Source organism: Tympanuchus pallidicinctus, unplaced genomic scaffold (assembly GCF_026119805.1).
Source record: "Tympanuchus pallidicinctus isolate F22 unplaced genomic scaffold, pur_lepc_1.0 scaffold1, whole genome shotgun sequence".
NCBI lineage: Eukaryota > Metazoa > Chordata > Aves > Galliformes > Phasianidae > Tympanuchus > Tympanuchus pallidicinctus.
Window position 1 is genome coordinate 34143026 of NW_026294618.1, and position 16152 is coordinate 34159177.

The 16152-nt window shown below is 42.3% G+C and overlaps 1 protein-coding gene across 3 annotated transcripts; it reads left to right on the top strand.

The window, feature by feature from the left end:
- Positions 1–1634: 1634 nt before the first annotated feature.
- Positions 1635–15884, top strand: CFAP206 (cilia and flagella associated protein 206). Of its 3 annotated transcripts, none has more exons than XM_052694214.1 (13): positions 1635–2395; positions 2544–2652; positions 3278–3361; positions 3760–3850; positions 4885–5073; positions 5318–5476; positions 6531–6739; positions 7506–7625; positions 9707–9905; positions 10348–10485; positions 12473–12666; positions 13590–13733; positions 14123–14197. In XM_052694214.1, the coding sequence occupies exons 1-13, from the start codon at positions 2322–2324 to the stop codon at positions 14195–14197; spliced, it is 1785 nt and encodes a 594-aa protein (XP_052550174.1). In that variant the 5' UTR covers positions 1635–2321. The 3 variants fall into 3 exon arrangements, with proteins under 3 accessions (XP_052550174.1, XP_052550155.1, XP_052550164.1); XM_052694195.1 differs by lacking the exon at positions 14123–14197 and adding an exon at positions 14714–15884 and having other exon boundaries at positions 1639–2395; XM_052694204.1 differs by lacking the exon at positions 14123–14197 and adding an exon at positions 14714–15883 and having other exon boundaries at positions 2302–2400.
- Positions 15885–16152: the final 268 nt, after the last annotated feature.

The window sequence follows — 16152 nt, forward strand, 5'->3', positions numbered from 1 at the left end:
CATGAGAAGGTAGTCTTGTGAAAAGATTTAAGTTACTGATTTTTTATCAGCTGCGCAGACATAAGAGTAGTTAACAGCTAAGTGACCCATGAAATACCAGCGTGTGCTTCTAGCCAAACTGCAGCTCTTTTGAAACAGGAAGTATACATGGGAACTACATGATCTACACCAAGTAGTGTCTGATAAATCCCAGGTCTAATCTTCAGCAATTTTTTTAAGAGAAATGGTTAACAGAAAAAGCTCTTAAGGTGTATTATTTTTATTATATTATTTTTATTAATGCCTTTGAATGTTAATGCTACTGAGGAGTCTTGGGTAGCGATTCTCCTGAACGCAGCTGAACAGCACATCTATCACTGGAGTTCCCAGCTGAGGCACTCGGTGATGCTATGTCTGGAATCTCTCCACTCCCTCCTCTCTAAAGGTTTGAAGGACAAATAGCTGTGCTCCCCACCCCTCTCTGTAACCTGGCAAATACAGTGCATCCATTGTGCTGGTCAAAGGACCCAGGCTAACATAATTTACTTGTTAACTGGGTTTCTACAATACCATGGCTTGTTTGTTTTTCCAGAAATGATCAAATCAAGGGCAAAACCTGTTGTGCTGTGCTCTCTACAAATGACGTCTGGGGGAAAAAAAAAGTATATTTCCAAGTTGAAAGCCAAAATAAACTTATTTGGCCAACAAAAGATTGCCTCAAGTGTCTTGGAGATATTTGAATCACAGGACCAAAGTTCCCAGTTCATGAGCATGATACAGTTGGAAATAAGGGTAGGTACAGCCAAAGGATGGAGCTGGGATGAAGAAACAGAATACCAGTCCAATGATCCTTTACTATATTCTAATAGGGAAGCTCTGGCCTTTAACAACAGTTTAAATAATACTATAGATGTCACCTACGATGCCCTTACACATAAGTCAGCACATTTCCCCAGTAGCCTGAAATGGCTGTTTCCCAGCCACTTACCTATCAGAACCTCTGTGGGCAGCCTGCGCCAGCACTCTGTCACCTGCACAGTAAATCATAGAATCACAGAATGGTTTGGGTTTGAAGAAACATTTAAGATCATGTAGTTCCAACTCCCTGTTATAGGCAGGGACACCTCCCACTAGACCAGGTTGCTCAGAGCCCCATCCAGCCTGGCCTTGATTGCTTCCAAGAAGGGGGCATCCCCAACCTCACTGGGCAACCTGTTCCAGTGTCTCACCGCTCTCACAGTAAAGAATTTCTTCCTAATATATTGCCTAAATCTACCCTCTTCCAGTTTAAAGCCATTTCCCCTTGTCCTGTCACTAGCACTGAATGGAAGTACTAAATGAGTGCTTCCTGGTATTCAACTGTAACCCACAGTGATTTAAAAGTGATGGTGCTGCTTTTAATGACTCTTCAAAATAACGTTTAAAACCCCTGTAGCACAAAACCGACGATCTCTTCGCTGGGAGTGCAAATATCTCAGGCACACCACTAGAGGGAAGAGTGTCTCCACCTTCAGTATGCAGCGGGCTGCGAGATGCTTCTCAGAGAGGTGCTGCATTGGCGTGGGGATGACTGTCCCTGGAGGTGTCCGAGAACCACGTGGATGTGGCACTGAGGGACACGGTTCGTGGGCACGGTGGGGTGGGTCAGCAGTTGGACTAGCTGACCTTAGCCGTCTTTTCTAACCTTACTGATTCTGTGACCCTAATCTGTGCGGTGATTTTTGAGGAGAAAACGAGGGCCATTGATTCTAGTTGCAAGAACACTAGATAAACCTGGCCTCCATTTTCAGAAATGCTGATCAAAACTTAACTTTAACACTAATTTGAGAGCAGAAATCCAGCTGTTTTGAACATGCAGCCTTGGGACCTCAGGTGGGTCACTAACAAGGTAACTGAATTTTTGTGATCAAACAAAAGTGAACCTCCCGAGACCACATTTTTACTCAGCAAATGTGTAATTGCCTTCTTCTTCCTTCCTTCCAAGTGAAATTAAAGAAGAAAGAGTGCTCCAGGAGCATCCCAAATGCACTCTGGCCACCAGGCCCTAGGGCAGACTGAGGCTGCTGAGCACCAGCCCCTGAGGGACATGTGCTGTTTAGCATTTACTTTTGGAACAACCTCACACTAAATTCCAGGGGCTGGGTTTCTGAAACAGGAATGCAGACGACACACTAAGAAACCCCATTCGTTATGCTACCAGAGTGAAGCCCCAGACCCGCGGGTAGCACGCACTTGTAGACGCCGAGCTACAGCAGCGCGCGCACCCCGCCGCGTGTTGTTGCAGCTGCAAACGCGCACGCGCGCTCCCCTTGCGCGCGCCGCTCCCGAGCGGTTCGGTCGCCATGGCAACGGGAGGAGCCGCGCCCGCCTCCAGCCCGCGCTCGCCGCTTGCCGCCGCTGGGCCGGGCCGGCTGAGGTGAGGTGAGCGCGGGGGAAGCGGGGAATGGGACGCACCCCGAGAACGGCTCGAGGAGGCGGGTGGGTTAGGGTCAGCAAAAGCCCGGTGACTGTCTTCTAACCGGCTTTCATTTTCTTCCTCGGGCCGTCGTGGTGCCTATGACCAGAATGTCGTGGGATCCGTCCGAAGGGGTCATAAGGCACATCATCCGCCAGGCGGGGCAGCAGTGTGCCGCCCACGGGCACCCCGTCTCCGAAACAGCGGTGGCTTTCATGGTAAGAGCGATTCCCAGCTGCTGGCAGGGCTACCGTGGTGCGCCATCCCCAGTTTCACCTGAGGCAAAGAGTTCCCCTCCTGTCACCAACGCGAAGCATGGACAAAAATCAGGGGCTGTCAGCAACCTGTCTAGAGTGAGGTGTCCCTGCCTATAGCCGGGGCGTGAAACTATGTGATCTTAAAGGTTCTTTCCAGCTCAAACCATCTACTTCATGTCAGGGTGCCGAAGCTGGAATGGCTGCGGCCCAGGAGTGACCCGAGCTTGGAATGGCTCTGTTTTGGGCTGCCCAGGAGTCCTAAAGGGCAGGAGGGTAACTCTCAGTATGGGGCCTTAGAAATGTGAAAAAGCATTTTCATCCCTCTGAAACTCTGCGTGTGAACACGGGGCCCTGAGAAGGCCTTGCCAAGTCTGGCTTGTGGCAAAGAATAGCAATGACAGGAACATGAACCGTTGATAAATCACAAGGAGGACCAAAATAAATGTCAAAAGACACAGTTTTAATTATTTCCCCTCAAAGATAAAGAAACATCGACTGCAGAGGAGATTTTTCACAACTTAAGAGGTTATTTGCGTGGAGTAGAAGCTGTGATATAAATTAAAAGCTTGCTTTTGGCCATTTCTAGGTGAAAGCTGTTGTTCTAGATCCAAGAAATGACTTTGATGTGGATCAAATCCTTACAAAAAAGGATGTGCAAAATCTTATCCAGGTAATTACACAGAATCACAGAATCACAGAATTGTAGGGGTTGGAAGAGACCTCCAGAGATCATCGAGTCCAACCCCCCTGTCAAAGCAGGTTCCCTATACCAGGTATTTCCGACAGGATGTTGAGTGTCAGTGCCTTGCTGAGACTGTATCCTTATATGTGGTAATTATAACATCATTTTATCTTGATACAAACATTTTCAGAACTCTAACGACAGTTTCTACCATAACTCTGTAGCTGAAGATTATGTATTCACTTAGGTTAATGAGTAGAATTTGTTGTGTCTAGGGAATGGAGGCAACTGCTCTGCAATGTTTCAAAACCTGTCTCGCAATTGTGAGCAGTTAAGAAGTTTCCCAGCTAATTCAAAAGAACTCACCTCCGTGTCTCTCTCCTTAGCTCTGTGTTTCAAGGCTGATTGACACAACAAACCCATCCCTGAGCACAATGAAGATGCAAGTTTACTTTGATTTGAACTATGCAAACAGAGGTAATTTCAATATAGTAATATTTAATTTTTAATAGAAGCGGTTCATTCTGACTTTAAACTTTCACCTCTCCCTATAGAATCACAGATCATAGAATCATAGAATGGCCTGGGTTGAAAAGGACCACAAAGATCATAGAGTTTCAACCCCCCTGCTATGTGCAGAGCTAATCATGATTCCTTCTTAAATGAATGCTGGTGCTGAAGTAAAATAACGAGCCCTGGAGAAATGTATTATATAGGAGTGAGTGTTTCAGCCAGCAAAGCTCAGGCTGCTCCTGTGTATCTGGTAGAGAACCACTACATGGAAATTCATTGGTGTGCCTGAAAGGGAAACTGATGGCCTATCAATATCCATAATTGAGAGCAAACTTCAATAACTGTGGTTTTAACCAAGTCCGCTTTGGTCTCATCAGCGGCAACTTTATATGGTCTCAGCAAGGGAGTGTGGAAGTGGAAGGAAAGTGAGATGGAGAGAAGGTCTCTGCTGTAATGAACTTCTTACCTCAGTGGGACAGGGAGGGTCGGCTGGGACACAGAAAATAAAACAAGAGCAGACAAGAAGTAAATATTTCCAGAAGATGGGAACTGTCATGGAAGTATTTTCTTAGCATGTAATAAAAACAAAAACAAGCAAAACTAGGAAGCTGTTCCAAAGTCTTCCAGATGCAGTAAGCTCAGTAAGTCCAGTAAAACGACTTGTGAGATGCTGTGTAATATTCAGATTTTGTCTTGTAACTTCAGGTGTGTATGAAATGTGTGTTAGGTGTCCTACTGCACTCATGGAGTCTGGTAAGGCAGAGTTGCTGCTTTAAGTTGCCCTGAACCATCTGGCCTCTCCTGATGCTAATCTTGCTAGTTTTGCTAATATTTAACTTCACTTCAGTTAAATAGAAGAGCGTGATACCTTGTACATGTCTTTCACATATCACTGATTCAGAAACCTTAAATTGCCTGTGGTTATGAATTGCCCTGTCTGTATAAGTCAAATTCCACAGAATACAGGTGGTGCTTTCTAACTGTCCTTCTTTTTTCAGCTGAATTACTCAGAGAGCATCGCCATGTTCTGGAGGGCAGGTTGGCTCCTCTGCTCAGGGACATCACAGATAGTCGTCCCCACATGCAAGAGGAAATGAAGAATGTGTATCAAAGGATTGTTAACTATGTGCTGCTGAGCTCTGGCCTGGGATCCCCAACAGACATTGAGGTTGTCAGGGAGGTGACAGGTCCGTAATCGCTCTCTTGTGAAATTGGACTTTGGATTTCTCTTGTTGAAGAATTAAATGTCACCTTTTTGTTGATCTTTAGAAACAGATGTGCTAAATTGTCATGACTGCACGTTGCCCAAACTGTCACTGCTCAGCTTTGATGTCTACATTTGCCGTGAATTTCTGCTTCCTGTAGCTGTTGGTCAGGAGAGAATATTTTTGCATGTTTAATCCCTTTTTTCCCTATTCTCTCACTTTCCAGCTGCATTGCAGAGTGTGTTCCCCCAGACAGCTCTGGTTCCCTTCCTATCACTCAGTAAGAAGGATAAAGAGCAAGAGCTAAAAAATCTTACCATGCTAGTCACAGGAATTCGGTTGTACAACAAGGAATGTGGGAAAGGAGGAAAAGGCATCGATGACTGTAAGTATACAAGAATGCATTTGGGTTGTCAATTCCTGACCTTCTTCACCGGAGTGCCTTCACCAGTTATACCCTGCCTCACTAGATAAACAGCTTTGAGCCAGGATCTGTAGAGCTGAAGGAAAAGAACAAATTTAGTATTTGATTACAGGTTTCCATGCAGGCTACTACTCTGCTGTTAAGAGAGAATCCTGTGTGGTTTAGAATCATAGAATCATAGAATCTTTAGAGTTGGAAGGGACCTTTAAAGGTCATCTCCTCTGCAGTGAACAGGGACATGCATAGCTAAACCAGGTTGCTCAGAGCCTACTCCAGCCTGACCTTGAAAGTCTCCAGGGCTGGGGCATCCACCACATCTCTGGGCAAGCAGTGCCTCAAGGATTACACATATTAACCTCATGCACTAATTTACTTCAGAAAAACTTGCTCTTAGATCTCTTGCCATTAAGTGAATTAAATGTGTAACTTTTGCCTTAAAAAGCAGTTAATTAAGACCTTGAAAGGGCACTGTTGACCCAATTAAAATTTTCTGTTGAGTAAGAGTAATGAGAATTACACTTAAAGAGAAGTTGCTTGGGCAATATCTGAATTCTGACAATTTAGAGTTACTTCTTCAGCTTCTTAACATGTTCTTCACGTGTTCTCTTTTGCATTTGGAAACTTCCTACTTGTTTCATGTGTACAGAACATCAGTAGGCATCTTGGAATTTTTGAAAACGTGTCTTTGGAACAGGGCAAGAGTTACCTTTGTATTGGCATTTTACAAATGAGGAAAGCTGTCACCTTCAGTGCAACTTTAGTTGTGCACTACTGAACTGCATCTACTGCAAAGCAAGACTCCGCACTGTCCTCCACTGTTGTATTTCCACAGCTGTAATTCTGACTTTACTGTAAGATACAGTGGTTGAATCTGTACACAGACATTTGGGAATGTAAGGCTAGAGTTCAATATTTAAATGGAATACTGCTTGGCTCTAATATTGCACTGTAACCATTTGCTCGTGTTTTCAAGCACTTTACATGTATGTATCTTGTATTTGTTCTGTATAAACAGTGCCAGCCATTCTGAAAGAAGCCATCCCAGCAGCCACACAATCTATTGAAGACCATCTTAATGCTTGCCATGTGCTAGCCCACCGTTACACTGCTCTGTTGGAATCCATGCATGAGGACCAGAACAGATACAGGCAGCTTAGTTCTTTAAAACTGAAAGAAGCACTGTTCAATGTGAGGCAGTATGAGGCCTTCCTTTGCATCCTTCTGGTGAGTTACCACCTTGTTGTATCCCATAGGGTTTTATTGCAGTAGAAGGTATCCAGGTTACCTTCTTGTACAGGACTGGAAAAAAATCAACATGAAAGAAATCAGAAATAATCAAAATCAGATGTTTCTCAGCATATGAGAACCTACATAATCTGTCATGCTGAGCTCAGTACCAAACATGCTGGGTAAAAGGCAACGTGCATTAACTGTTTGTTGCAGTGTGACTGTGATTCCACTTCGGTTCTGGAGGTTTCCTTTCCTGGGAAGGATGTGTCTTTTTATCACCAAAGGACTGCAAATGTAGGACATCTGCCACGTTTGCATTCTGAGACTCAGTCTGCTCAGACACTGCACAGATGACTGGAGAAAGTGGGATTCTGCCATCAGACACCTAGTAAGAAAAGCCAGATGACCTGAAATTAACTGGAGAAGATGTGGGTCAAGAAGATTTTCTGCTACTAAAAGCTATCACCCAAAAGAAAGATGAAAGAAAAATTATACATCATCTCAGTTTTAGGCTGTAGACATCCCCAACACTTGTGGGGTCATCCAAAGCCTTAAGAATACAATTTAAATTCCTGAAACTTGTTACACTTATGAAGATAGTTTTATTTGCCTTTTGAAAGCTGTTGGTTTTTTTTTCCATTAGCCTATCTTTTATGTCATAAAGCTTAAGAAAATATTTCTTTTAATAATTTTTTTTGTTACTAAACACTTATTTTCTTTTACTATCATACTTCTTACCTGAAGCACATTCTTTTTCCAGTCTGACACAATTACAAGTGGTCAAGAAATTGAAAAGTTGAATGTGGAGTTTGCAGCAACAATGGAGCAGTTTAAAAGCACCATTCAGAATAAGGTCTCCGTAGATACCAAAGAAGCTTTTGTAAGTATTTGAAAGGAAAACCTCTTTGACTTTAATTATTAAAAAATCATGAAACCATTGCAAAATACTTTGCAGGAGTGGTTTTGCCTAGTTTAAGAAAAAAGCTGCAGCTGAAAACAGCACTCTGTGTGGTTTTTGGGCAGGTAGCTAAACTATTGGACTTGATCTCAAGGTAAAAGAAGAGCAAGGTACAAAATGGGGAGAAGGAATGAAATGCTATTTTACCATGTCTTGAGTCGTTTGTTAGTATTTTTAGCATTACAGCAATGTTCTCCTGTGATGTTTCAATATTTCATCCTTCAGAATAAGTAATTAGAAAGCAAAATAAAGTCTAATGTGGAGGGGGGAAGGAGGAATACCATGCACACCTACATGTGCCTACTCTGAGCAGAAAACTTGTGGAAAGAGGGTGATCTGGCACTGCATGTGTGCTTGTGATTTTACAAGCCAGACGTTCTCATCTGGAGAACATTTACGCTGCTCATCGAGTCGCTCAAATCAGTTTTTCTCCTGTACCTTCACAAAGCTTAAGTGCTCGGTACACACTTGAACACAGTAGCAAAGAGAGAGGGAAGAGATGGGTAGTCTTTCCTCAAGGGTGGGTGAAAGGAGGAAGCCCAGTTTAGGCTCTGTAACTTCTGGAAAATCATGTCCCTTCCCTGGTGACAGAGGAAGTCTGTGAAGATTCAGTTCACCGACCTGAGTTTAACCTTTCTGAATACACACTGCCCTTCTCCTCAGAAGCTGTCTCCTCCTGGCTGCTTCCTAGGTTTCTTCTCTTCAAGTTGGTTAGTCGTTTCTTCTCCTCTGCCGAGGGCAGAATATGATTTGATTTCAGATGTTTGCAGATGGAGACTTCCTTGTTAAAAAACAGATTCTGTTGCCTTTGGCTAGTTGCTGAGAAGCTGAATCCTGAGGGAATGTGAAGAAGCAGAATGTTCTGCCATTTAAAATTACAGAATAAGGACTATATTTGTAGTAAGCCTTTATTTCAGAAGACAGTAGATTTTATTAATATTCCTTTTATTATATATAGTTTGTTACAGAAAGAATGGTTTTGATCCTTGCTTCCTTTCCTTTCATTTCTTCCAGTTTTGCAACCTTAACATTCTCACCATGCTGTGATGCTGACAGATTCCAGACCCAACTCTTTTGACCGTTCATGTAATAATGCTGGTAACATGCATGAAGCACATGGTGTTAGCATCCAGCTAGGATCAGCTGAAAATTTTCTCATAAACACTGCATGTTTAGATGTTACCAAACACATGATTAAAGTAACTATTTATACTCCAAGCTGAAAGGCTTCTTCTATATGAGAGTACACAAGGGTGTGAGAGTTGCTGCTGTTTGGAATGCCGTACCCATCTGAAGAGGCTTGCACACCATTTGTCTGATACACACCATAGCTTGGCCACTGTGGCACAAAGTCACTCTGGAAGCAGAATGACAAAGACAGGTCCTTTGAAGATAGGAGCTGGGAGGTTATTTCATTTGGTAGTTCAGTCGGTGTTGTTCACCTGGTTCTTCCTGTATAATTCATTTCCAGTTACAAACCTGCAGTGTCAGTGAAGCTCTCAGTTCCAGGTATGGTTTTGGAGTAATCTGTTTGGAAAAGACTTCGGAGTGAATCGTAGAATCATAGAATGGCCTGGGTTGAAAAGGACCATAAAGGAAAGACTGGATGTTGTGTTGAGGGACATGGTTTAGTAGGAGCTATTGGGAATAGGTGAACGGTTGGACTGGGTGATCTTTTAGGTCTTTTCCAACCTTGGTGATTCTATGATTCTATGATTCTATAACAATCATCTAGTTTCAACCCCCCTGCTATGTGCAGGATTGCCAACCCTAGAAAAGTACCATTCTGGCCTGTGGCCACACATATTAGCTGCTTGGACACTGAGGTGGCAGTTCCATTTTCAAAGCCCTGGGCTTCCCCCAGAGTTTCTGAGTGCTGAAAGCCTTGTAGATCAGGTCAGCTTTGTTCATGTCATGGATTGTTGCGCACAGCATATGGGTTATGTTGCAGATACAAAATGATTCTGGATTTCAGATCATTTTCTTTTTTTTTTTTTCCCTAGCCTCTTTTTGTTGCAGCTTTCAACCTATGGTCCAGGTTTCAGGATGAGATACTTCTGCTAAGCTTCCTCACAAATATGACTAACTCTCTGCAGCAGTTCTTGGAAACCCAGTCACAGCTTTTTCCTGAGGAACTGCTAACATCTCTTCTGGAAGGGGTGACTGTGAAAACAGATGAGGAGAGGATAAGAGAAACCACGGGTACTGAAAGTTATTACCACTTTGATTTCCTTCGTTTCTCAAGAGTATTGAGGTGGTGATGTTTTGTTTTGTTTGTTTTTTGCCAAAATCATTTTTTGTAAAGCTGATACCCCTAATAAACCAAGTTATATTCAAGGATACGCACTGTTTGTGAGTGAGTGTGAATGAAATAGGAGTACTTGATATTACCATCCTTTTGCAGTTCTGTTTCCAAATAAAACTAATGCTTTTGAAGCAGGACCCCCCAGTACTGATTTTTCAGTCCTTCAGGGCTGATTCCTTAGGATCTCTTCTGAGGTAGGTCTTAAATTTGGGGATTTGGGGATCGTGGCACTGCAGATCCCACTGTGAAGACAATAGTAATCAGCTCAGCCTGTAGTTTTGTTTGTATTTTAAACATCAGATGTCTTGTTACTGAAATCCTTCCCTTGTTAAACCATAGGGACAAGAGTGAATGTTTCTGATTTCAAGAACCAGGAATGGCTTTTTCCAGAGACTACCTCTAATTTTGATGAATTGTTCATCCAGTACCACGGCTTCTGTGCACACGCAATTGGTGTAAAAGGCCTCACCCTTCCAGGTATGCATTGCAGCCAGATGTTCTCCTTAATTGATATGTGCACAAGTACTAGGGAAAATGGGAAGACATATTCTGGAAGTGTCCTCTTCTGTCAAAGATGGAGTTTGCATTTTTTGTAATTTTCACTCCTGAATGATTTCCCCTGTTAAAGAAATATTCTTTAAGAAATATCCAGATAAAATGCCCAAAATAGAAGGTAGGAAGGCTTCAAGGGTTGGTAGGCACAAGCAAGCAGAAGCAAAGCCAAGATGAGATGGATGAATGTTTCCTCTTTGCTATCTGTGCTTGTATTATAACCTGCATTGCAGCTGAATGCAGGTTTGTTTATTGTTGTCAATGCGTTTTCATACAGTCATTGGAAAACTGTCAGATACAGGATACTGTTTCTCTTTGTTGCAAACACACACATCCATGCCTTAAACAGTGGATATTTATTCAAACAGTAGATGCAAAGTACCAAAAGTCTTCTGTGACAGTAATACAAAATTGCACTTAGTGGTCAGCCAATGGTTGGATTTTATTTGGTCTGGGCTGAGGTCACTTGTCTTGAAAGCGAGTCTCGTTTCAGCTACTCCACCAGTTCATGTTTTCTGTCTCCTTGTGTTTTATAGAACCTATCCGTGTGGACTATTTTAAACCTACAGGAGACTGGGAGGAAAATATGGCAATTTCTTGTCAGTATAAACAAATACATAACTTAATGGTGGTGTGAATATATTTAAACACTTAGTGCTGCATGTGAACAGCTGTCCTGGGTTGGACTGAAGGTCTCTCCAGCCTTGTGATTGCTGCATGTGGCAATTCATGGGCACTTGAAGACCATGAGTAATTAAGTAGAAACAGCCCTTCTTGCATTATATTCTTCCCCATTTCAGCAGTCAGAGGTTATAGGATTTCTTCAGATGAATGTTGTGTCTGCACCTTTCTGTTAAATAATCCTCAAGAGAGACTTTTCATTTATCTAATTGCTTTTTGAATCCATTTACAGTTTGCCATGAGATATTCTTATTGTCGTTATGTCCTACAGTTATAATTACCTGTAGTATGAAAAGTACCTCTTTTAGAGAAGGTCTTAAGCTCCAGCTTGGTAATTTCATCAAAGGTTGTTTTCCTATTAGAAAAATTAGCAAGTAGTGATTTTATATCTAATGTTCTACAGGTATGATAATCTCATATCATGTTATTTCTCATCAGTTGCTTGTTCTCAGTGCTGAGGAGGCCTCTTTCTTTGACTCTTCCTTTGCGGAAGAGTTAAGATCCAAACCTTGGATCGCTTCCAACTCACTTCACTTAATTTATATTTTTTAATGAATTGGAACAAAATGTAGTATAGGAAATGTAGGCTTCTATTGTTTTTTTCTCCCCTTCTGTATCCGAATAATTCCTGAGGTTATTCATGCTTTTTTGATTGGCACTGAGTAGTGCCATTTAATATCTTCAGAGCACAGCCTGAGGTGATTCTAGGCCTTTCCTAGACAAAGACAGCCAAAGCAGAGCCATTCACTGCAGTTGAGCTCAATTTGTATTTTCTTTGATAAGTTATTTGGCTGTGATTGACATTTAATTTCCTTTCTTACTTTATTGTCCTGCTTCTTGGCTGCTTATTCTGTTTCTTCGCTTAATTTCAGTGTTAGACCCCTTGGTATAAAGGGACTGCTGATCTGGAGATTCTAGAGGAAACATTTCTGGGTATGGGCAGTGTTTTTTACACCTTTCCCATATGTGTTTCATCCATTGTTTTTCTCACAGACACAGAGTCTAGTCTAGACTAAAGCACAGTGGTTGGAAAGTAATCAGAAGCAGTTGTGATGACCTAAAGAAATTTACTTTTCTCTATTTAAAAAAAACTTTTTCCAGAGATTTATTCTGATTTCAGAAAAAAAAAGTAAAAAAGAAAAGTGAAGCTGACTTGAGGAAAATGTATGACCTTGATCAAAAATACCTTTTGGATTGCATATCATAGTGTTTTGGTTTTGTTTTTCCTTAGGAAATCCTGCTATTGGCGTTCTGAAGCACAAGGACAGATGTTATGTTTTCAGTTCCAAAGAATCTGCATACATTTTTGCTCAAGATCCAGATAAGTTCATTCAGCTGAATGTAGAAAAAGCAAAAGAACACGCAGAGCTAATTCAGCTGCTCAACCTTCACCATCAGTTTGGATACCTTGCTCCTCGTATGCGGGTACTCATTGCCTCTTGCTGAACGACTGTTGGATTGCTGGTTTATCTGTTCTTTCTAGAACATAAAAAGAACAGGGGTGATACTCAGAAGAATAACCTGCCTATCACACAAGATGCCAGTTGGTCCATCTCTTCCAGATCTTCAGGGTGTAGATAAGAAACATCTTCCCTTAATGTTCTCAGCTTTCTCCTACCAGGAGAACGTGTGGAGCTGAAGGATTATGGTAGTGGTAAAAAGAGCTGTTCATCCTTAGCCAAGGAAAATCTTGTGTCTGATGTTTCTTTTCCTCATTTTTGCAAAATTAGCTTAAAGTAACAGAAAGTAAATGCAATTGAAGATATGCCAGATACTGTATTAAGTAGAGCTTTCACTCAGAAGTTCATTTGTATGTCTTGGTTGAGGATGTAGTGATATATGGGACGGAAACTGTGGAATATATTACACAATGAAAAGGACTATAATCTATAAAAATGAATGTGATAGTTGTACCATGTGAAACCCAAGGGCTTGGTTGGGTGAGTTAAACTTTTTCTGTGTTGCATCATGAATTTGAAACCCCTAGCAATGCAAAGAACATAGACTTGACCCTTGGTGAGAAACATGAGGTTTATATCCCACCTCTGGAGAGAATCACAGAATCAGGAAGGTTGGAAAAGACCTAAAAAAAGACTCTAAGATCACCTAGTCCAACTGTCAGCCCACTCCCACCATGCCCACTGACTGTGTCCCTCAGTGTCACATCCACACAGTTTTTAAACACAGGTTTTTTTTCTTTTTAGTGGAGTCAGAGGATCAAAAAGATTGTTGAATGTAAAAATCATTACCTACGTGCAATGTACAGGTTTGCAGGTTTCTTTCTGCTATCTTAAACTCCTGTACTCTTCTCACTAATGACTTGCTTATTGTTTTTTATTTCCATCCAGTTAAGAAGCTCAGACAAACTTCCAATGAAACCAGTCACAAAAAGTGACAGTGGTACTCAAACTGATACTCATATCTTGCCTCCAACTATTGTGAAATCCTATGAATGGAACGAGTGGGAACTGAGAAGAAAAGCTGTAAAATTGGTTTGTATTTTGTTACCATCAATGCGTAGATGTTAAGATGTGTTCAGCGGTTTATCTTTAGCATAAGCAACCGTTTATGTTTTCTAATAGTTGAGCACAAAGAGCTTACAAGCAATTTGGTAGCTCATTGGTTTGATCTGCTGAGAGACAAAGTACTCAGGGTGGTTTATTATCAGCATCTAGCCAGAAAACTTGAAGTGTTAAAATATTTCTTTCTTAGAAGACATAAGCTTAGGCTGTAGATTTTCCACACCTGGGTGCTTCAACTTCCTCCACAGTCACAAGAGATCTAGCTAATGGAGTTTTGGAGACTGTTTGGGTTCCTGATGGGAAGACCAAATTCCAGGCCAGCTTAGTCACTCTCCAGCCTCTGCTGTCTTTGACTTCAGGCTCCACCAACAGGACTGGACTCTGGGAACTTTCTCACCCCTTACTTATGTCGGGGTCTGAATCCCACAGCGTGAGACTGTATTTGCTGTATTTCAGTGATACCATCCTATGATTTACAGTGCTGCACACCATTGGTGACATAGAAGAAGGAGCATACATTTTGCTAACTGCTGATTTTGTAATTTCAGCTCTTGGTAAGAAGAGGTTTTGTCATTGTATCTACAACAGTTGCTATGATTGAGCGTGGCTTTCTTATTGTTGTCGTAATCATAAAACCATGGAATCATAGAATGGCTTAGGTTGGAGGGGACCTTAAAGATCATCTGGTTCCAACCCCCCTGCCGTGGACAGGGTTGCCAACCACTGCATCAGATAAATAACATTATCTTTTGCCTCTTGCCAAGGGGCTAGCTAGAAATGTCTTGAAAGAAATTTTTTTTCCTTTTTATTTGATAGTCTGTGATACCAACAACCAAACCTCATCACACGAGGCACAGTTACCAAAGAAAACACAAAACCAGCAGGAGGCTGACTTAAAATTGTGCAGGCTACACACAGTGCTGATCATTTGATTCTTTTTGTCTCTTCAGGCCAATTTGCGTCGCAAATTAACTCATGCCATGCAGACTGATCTCAGCCATCTGAGAAGGGAGAACTCCACCCAGGTGTACCTGCCCAAAGATGTCAGCACCCAAACAAAGAGTGACAACTCAAGCAGTGTACCCAGACCACAGATTTTTTTGGCAGGTCTCCGAGGAGGATCGTCTGCTACTACTGAAGTGGTCAAAGTGGATTTAACAAGACCAGTAGATAAAGCCTAAGAGAAAATGAGAGACTTAAGGAAATGTATTAATTTTATTCAAAAATCTCAGCATATACCTGAATTGAATTACAGAAGAATCATAGAATCATAGAGTGGTTTGGGTTGGAAGGGACCTTTAAGATTATCAATTTCCAGCTCTCTGCTATAGGCAGGGACACCTCCCTCTAGACCAGGCTGCTCACAGCCCCATCCAGCCTGGCCTTGGATGTCCTGTGTCTTTTGATTGCAGGAGCTGACTTATCTGCTGGGGCCTCCTAGTAGGATGGCATTAAGTGATAGAAATGAATCCTGAAACACACAGGAAAAAAAAAAAAAGCAATTTTGAATCAAAATGTGCCAGAAAACTTTAACTTAAACCCACATTTAAATGTGTTATGTGGTTCTGGGATTTTCTTGACATTTTAATACAATGATTACTTGCTGAAACGCTGTCCTTAAGAGCAACAGCTTTGATTTTAGACAGATAGGAGATACAGAGCCAATGCTGCAGCTCCTACAGAGGCACAGCGCTCGTTGGTGTTAGCTAAAACTGATGCCATGAGAGTCATCCAGATATCACAGCTCTGCCTGGAGAGCATCGTCGTAGAGGTAAAACCAGCAGGATGGGATCTCCCCATGTCCCTGGGCTGTTGATGAATGGCCTTCCGTGGCATAGGCCTCATGAGTGTAGGTCTATGCAAGGAGCTGGAGCTCTGTGGGATGCTCTGAGGTCTCTGGTGATTCTGTGGGCTGACATCAGGTGTGAGGTGTGCAGGTGGGCACACAGGACACAAAAGCAACTTGGGGCATCTTTTTTTAAAAAGCTCTGCTTTCCTGTGTTTAAAAAGAAACTAAAACCCAACAGGAAAAGGTTTTTAGCTGTACTTCATTGCCTCATGTTGTACTTTGTGTCACTGGATGCCCGCCTGTTTCCATTTGTTATTCGCTTTGAATATTTTATCTTCAAGTCCTTGCTTTGAACCAACTAAGCGGTATTTACACACGTTCACTGATATAACATTGATGATCCAAACCCCTTTCTATTTCCTTTTACATCTGTACAGTGTGAAGGCAGTAGGCAGCAGCGCACAACAGCGGGGAGCAAAAGCCACGCACCGCACGCAGCTCCTGTTCCCCCCGCGGCGCTGACTCCTCCACAGTCCTGCTGCTACCGGGCGCCGCCGTCCCCGCCGGCGGACGTTCTGCCCGAGCGGAGCCTCCGCCTCT